The sequence below is a fragment of the Elephantulus edwardii genome, unplaced genomic scaffold (assembly GCF_000299155.1).
Source record: "Elephantulus edwardii isolate Elephantulus edwardi_28Jun2011 unplaced genomic scaffold, EleEdw1.0 scaffold00220, whole genome shotgun sequence".
Taxonomy (NCBI): domain Eukaryota; kingdom Metazoa; phylum Chordata; class Mammalia; order Macroscelidea; family Macroscelididae; genus Elephantulus; species Elephantulus edwardii.
The window spans coordinates 4,849,902-4,856,458 of NW_006399970.1; the positions used below are offsets into that span (position 1 = coordinate 4,849,902).

At 33.2% G+C, this 6,557-nt stretch overlaps 1 protein-coding gene across 3 annotated transcripts in view; it reads right to left on the reverse strand.

Moving 5' to 3' along the window:
* The window catches only part of FIP1L1 (factor interacting with PAPOLA and CPSF1), a 102,041-nt gene that overhangs the window by 38,416 nt on the left and 57,068 nt on the right, over nt 1-6,557 (reverse strand). For all 3 annotated transcript variants that reach the window (XM_006898093.1, XM_006898092.1, XM_006898094.1), the window contains 2 exons: nt 3,413-3,506; nt 1,989-2,145 (listed from right to left, as the gene is read on the reverse strand). In XM_006898093.1, coding sequence (XP_006898155.1) covers nt 1,989-2,145; nt 3,413-3,506 — 251 coding nt within the window. The remainder of the gene's footprint in view (nt 1-1,988; nt 2,146-3,412; nt 3,507-6,557) is intronic.

Genomic DNA, 6,557 nt, shown 5'->3' on the forward strand with positions numbered 1-6,557 from the left:
AGAGGGTAAAACCAAGTTTCTCCTTGGAGGCTAGGATTTTGAAGCTCCATCTCACATACTTTGGGCATGTGGCGAGGAGAGACTGGTCCTTGGAGAAGGACATCATGCTTGGAAGAGTGGAGGGACAGCACAGGAGAGAAAACCCCTGATGAGATGTATTGATACAGTAACTGAAGCAATGGGAGTTGGTGTATTGGAATCACTGACACTGGCTCAGGACAGGGCAGGCTTCATTCAGAGGTGTTGTACTAATAGGGTCGCTATGAGTCACAGGCAACTAGACAGCACATAAAAACAACAAACAGGTTTCTATCACAATCAGTGTTATTATACTGAGCAATGCCATTTGTAATCTAAAGATGATTTTTAAAAATGTTTTTAAATAGAGATTACACGGCAAAGAAATACTTTTACTATGCTGAAAAAGAAAAAAATTTTTCACCAATAATTCAGTAACAGCTCTCTTCTATTTACTTCATTAACAATCTAATATAAACATATGTCAGTGCTAGCCATTAGCAGATATATTAGCTAGCAAATAGCAAGTTCTTTAAAATCACATACCCAGTAAAGTTTAAGATTACAAAGCATTTCAATCTGAAGATTATTTCATTTTTGCACAAAATACATAAACCATTCATCTTTTCATATCATTAGCCAAATGTGTGGGAAAAAATTTAACAATGTCTATATTTTAACACCTTTCCAGAGAATAAGTAACCCATTAATTACTCTGGCCCTTTCTATTTTCCTCTTTCATTTGGTTTACTATCAGCATATTAAAGACTCAAGAATCACAGACCCAATGCCAACTTATAAACAAGAAACTGAATCTTAGAAATAATGTTATCTGGAGAAAGCCACTAAAACGTTTTCTAGTTAATTTGTTACTCTATTTTTGAGACCTAAGATTCTGTAAACAGCCCACCAAATTTTCCACAATAATTTTTAAAAATCTTTATGCAAGGAATGAGTAACTAAAAGGAAACATGAATGTGAGACAGAGGCTGGACTGCTCTTCTAGGGTAATCGATGAATACCATTGGGAAGGACTACAATGAGCCTTTATCAGGCCCTCTTTCCCAATTCCTACTTTAAATGCAAACAGTTCTCATTCAGACGAAAGTGAGAGTGTACAGTTATTCCTTATAAATTTTCTTAATAAAAGTATGCCGCACGTATGGTTCTAATGAGAAATAACAGCTAATTGTTCTTTAATATTAATGGTAACACATAATCCTTTATTACTGGCATTTTTTTTTTCCTTAGAGAAAATTCTCATCTTAATTATTCTCATTCTGTTCCTTAAACTTTTTTCTCTTTTGGCTAAGGGACAAATACTGAAAATTTAAAGGGAATACAAGAAAAAGAAAAGTCAGTTTATGAGAGGTTGAAAGTATAAATGTAATGAAAATTTTTTTTGTATTTTCTGTTAGTTTTGTTCTCTAATATGACTTAAACTGAAATAATCAAAAGTAGCTTAAAATGTAGTGAAAATGTACATAAATTTTCTGTATTCTTTTTCAAAAGATAGTAACAAGTTCTTGACACCCATTCATAGTCTCCTAAAGGGGACAAGTATATAAACAAGGATGAATACCACCAGGCTGATATTTTCATTTCAATCTTTTCACAGAATATTTATGCTTATGCGTGTATATACACACACATATATTTAATGTACTTGAATTCTGACAATTAACTTTTACACTGTTAAAGATATTAATAAATATTTATTTATTCAACATGGATCCATACAGATCTTATTAGCAAATTTAGCTTGGGTTATTTTTATGTTCTTGTTTTTACATTTGTTCCAATGTGGAGTAAACATATACATCGTATCTGTGACTTTAAATATAGTATAGTCAAAGAAGGTCTTATTTTGAAGTATTTGAACTGCTAAATTAAAAAAAAAAATCCTTAAAATGAATTTGGTAGTCTGGGGTTTTTTTCCTTTCAAAAATCAAATGTCATTTACTATTTACCTGGTGGTGGAATCAGAGGTGGAGCAGTGCTGACTGTTGGAGGAGGAGGAAGAAATGGAGGAGGTGGAAGGTGGGTGGGAGGCGCTCCTGGTGGGAAAAACGGAGGTGGTTTGCTAAAGTTGTTGTCTACTTCAGTAGCAGATCTTTCAGAAAGAACCTAAAATTAGAGCACAGTAAACCAACAGAGTTGAGAAAATGTTCTTGTCCAAGACTCACTTACTAAATTAATTTCATATAATTCACATGTACAAAGTAATTTTGTTCACATGTATTTATTAAATGGGACAATAGTTCTTTGTGTTATGTATAAACATACTTTTTAAAGTGTATATATCCAAGCCTAGAAAGAAATGAATAAAAAAAATTCTAAACAAACATTTTTAGAAATATGAAGGATAATGTCAATTTTATCTAACTAATTGAAGATACCACATTAAGAGATTACAGCAGCCAGGAGAGTCAAATATAAATACTGTCATGTTTGGAAAATGTTTATCTGTACAAACAGATAAGAGACAGGCAGCTTAACAAGACCTCCAATATCAAGGAACCCAACATCTAAAAACGAGCAGAAGCTCCTCCCAATGTGCAAACAAGTTTGAGAAAAATAAGAAACGGTCATATTTTATATTTTGTTTAAACCTCCCAAATTCTTCCTGAAGAAAACATATAATTTAAATATATAATTCTGCTTTTAATTAGCTTTTCCAATATTTAAGTATAGGAGCTTCTGAAATGTTTCAGATCATAAGCATTTCTTTAAGTAAGTAACAAATTTAATTTAGGAAATTATGGCAATGTAAAAGTGAAGGGACAAAAAAGATTACATCACTGAAAAATAATTTACATTTTTAGATGCTAAGAAGACTTTAAATTGATTCAATTCTTAGCATGATTAAATTACAAAAGGTAGTAAGAATTCAAACATTTTGGGCTTTTTTTAAAGTAATAAATGATGACAATGCATTAAGCTGTACAATTCAAACATAGACAGTAACTCATATTTCAATGTCAATGAATTTTCTAAATGTTTCATAACTCAGTATCATTAAATTTTTTTCACTTGAAACAAAAAATATATTTCTCTCAGAAATGGTACATTATGATAAATGCAAACAATGACGTTATCATGAAATGATTTTAAAGGTTTTGTAATAATATTTTTTTTACATTTTATTTCTTAAACATATAAAACATTTATAATGAAAATAAGAACTTAGGGAAAATAAGAACTTTTACCAAAAAAAAAAAACAACTAAAGGTAATAATTTAAAAAGGGAATACCTTTTGTAATAAATATAGGAGTGACTGGCTCCCCATTTTAATACTTTCGTAACACCTAAAAATATTTACTATGCACATAACAAATAGAACATAGATAACTATCTTTCAATTTGAATGACAATCTGTTTTTAAATACCAACCTGTATGTTGCTGTTTTCATTTGCTCGTCTTCTTCCTTCTACTCTGCTGATAGTTATAGTCTGACCAATAACATCAATTGCCCCAGGTAATCTCCTGTAATACAAAACCACAATCAATTCATTTTCACTGTCTGAAAATGAGTAAAAATATTCATGAAAAATAAAAAAAAACTATTCTAACAATATAAAATAAAATCAGATCAAAAGAAACACTGAGAAAATTTTACTCATTTAGTTAAATTTCACTTCTTTGTACTAGCGTTAAAACTCAAGTTTCTGAAATAAGCCAGAAATAAATCACCCAACAATAACCGTAATAGCAAATTACAAATATTTACGTAGCTTTACTAGTAAATTAAGCTGTTAAAATCTCCTACTGTATTTATCTTTGTGGAATTGAATCAAGTAGGAAATGCTTCACAAATGGAAATGTGTTAACCACCATAATTTCAATATATATCACAATTCTACTATTCAAACTTTAAAACAATTATTCCTCAAAAAGTTTGACAAGAATATCCATTTAAAACAAGATTATTTTCCTCCCTGACATATTCTAAGTATCAGAAAACATAAAGAAGGAAGGAGTTTCTAGTCGTGGTAACTTCTCTCTTTATGGAAAAACAGGATACAACAAAACAATGCTACAATATTAATCCTAACTTAAAATTTCTTAAATTGGGTTGTTAAAAGCCACTTGATTATGGACATATGCTAGGGTCCATTATCAAGTCCATTATATACAGGCTTAGTGAGATACACAAATCACTTTTAAGATCAGGCATTGAAAAAGTGGATGCAAATCAGATTGATTTCTCCTCCTCTAAATTTCATTTAAGGACAATTCTGCCCTTAAAATTTTATAAAAGAAGCAAAATACCAAAAATCCGTCAACAACTACTATAGTCAAGTTCCTAAATGAAGAATGGTAATAGTGGTTACCCTCAACATTTTTTTTAAATTTATTTTTAGTTTCAATGACCATCTACAGAGATTTTAGACTTCCATTCATTCATTGTTGCACTTTTCTCCCCGCCCACCACAGCCCCACCCCCTTGTTCACTCTTCTCCTTGAAAAGCAAAAGAAAAACTCCTTCATTGGTACACAATTCCCCCCATCCCCACACCCAAATATAATCCACTCTGCAACCCTCGTTCTGTATTCTATGGAAAGCTGAAATCATCCTAGACTTAAAAATTACTGTATACATTTTGGAGATGATACAACTAGGGCTCTAAGCAAACTCATTTTACGTGCATAAAAGTGCAAAACTAAGATTTAAATGTGAGTCTTTTTGACTCCAAAGTCTACATATCCCTTCCCATGAGCTCTGTTCTATGTGAACAGAGAATTCACCTTTGACAAATTGAAAACCTTCCACCACAAACAAAATGGGCATAGTCTCACAAAAAATTGATGTTCACAAAAATAATACAGCCATATATATATATATATATAAAAAAACATCACTTATCAGGAGAGGAAGACCCCTGATAGGAGTAAACTGATAGTGACTGGACTAACGAAGGTAAATATGTCAGAGACAGTGAGACTGGCTCACGACAGAGGATTCAGAGCTGTCACCATGAGTCATAGGTGCCTCAATGGCACAAAACAAGAAACCATATATACGCAAACTGCAATTGCAAATGTACATGGTCAATCCCCATTTAAGACTGCCTATTTTCTATTAATGTGATTTTTAAAAAGGTTGGATTCAAAAAATTTCAAACTGGGTGGCTCCTTGGAGGCAAAGATTCTGAGGCTCCGTCTAACATACTTTGGACATGTTGTGAGGAGGGACCGGTCCCTGGAGAGGGATATCCTGCTTGGGAGGGTGGAGGGACAGCGCAGGAGAGGAAGGCCCTCTATGAGGTGGATTGATTCAGTGACTGGGATAATCGGGATGGGTGTATAGGAGACAGTGCGACTGGCACAGGACAGAGCAGAGTTTAGGGCTGTTGTACATACGGTCGCTATGAGTCGCAAGTGACTCGACGGCACATAACAACAACAACATGTCTGAACTTTCCAGGTATCCTCATGATCTTACAAGTAAAGAAGTAGTTACCTTATACCATCTAACTGAAAAAAAAAAAAATTCTAATATTTCCAAATATTAATTGTATTCTAATATTTCTGTATCACTGCTAATAATAATTATATTCTAGTATTTCTAAATATTCACACAAGAAAAATCCAAATAATTATCATTTAAAATGCAGAGTTATCATTTCTTTCTTAAAATTTAGAAAACAAGGCTATATGTTTGATACATCTCAGAATACCAACGAGGGTATACTAAGGTTAGGATTCCCCACACTATTTAATGTAATTTTTTTTTTTTTACTTCTTGATTATTCTCTTTCCCATTCTTTTATTTAAAATCTCTGAATTCTACCCTACTTCTTTTTAGAAAATTTATTCTCTTCTAATCAAGGAAAAATTCTTACAAACTTACTGGATTTAATTTTGGATTGTAAATTCTCATAAACTATTAAAACAGAAAAAAATAAATCTAAGTATAATCTAATTTATATGTTAAGGTGAAAGATTTTTAGACTCTTTTCACTATGAATCCTAAAGAATTTTGTTTTCAGAAACTCTGTAAGAAACAAACCAAACTGAAAAGCAGAACACTAAATATCTGAGTACAAAAGCCCAAGGAAAGAAGGCCATCAAGATCAGAAAAGCTTCTGTCATCACTGCAGATGCTTGCCTCCCCAGCGGCCAAATTAATGTTTAAGACTCTTATGGACTACCCAGTGTGGTCAGGGGTCACCGTGGCTTGATATTTAGAGAAAGAAGAAATGATCATTCTCCTGTATGCAGCCTTTAGATATGAGGGAAGTAATCAACCCCCATGGACTGCCAATTCATCCTTGAGAGGGTTAAACCAGGCTACTCCTTGGAGGTAAGGATTCTGGGGCTTCGCCTGACATACTCTGGACATGTTGTAAGGAGAGACAGGCCTTTAGAGAGGGACATCATGCTGGGTAGAGTGGAGGGACAGCGCAGGAGGGGAAGACCCTCTATGAGGTGGATTCAGTGACTGTGACTGCGGTAATCAGGATGGGTGTGTCAGAGGCAATGAGATTGGCACAGGATAGAGCAGGGTTTAGGGCTGTTGTACATAGGGTCGCT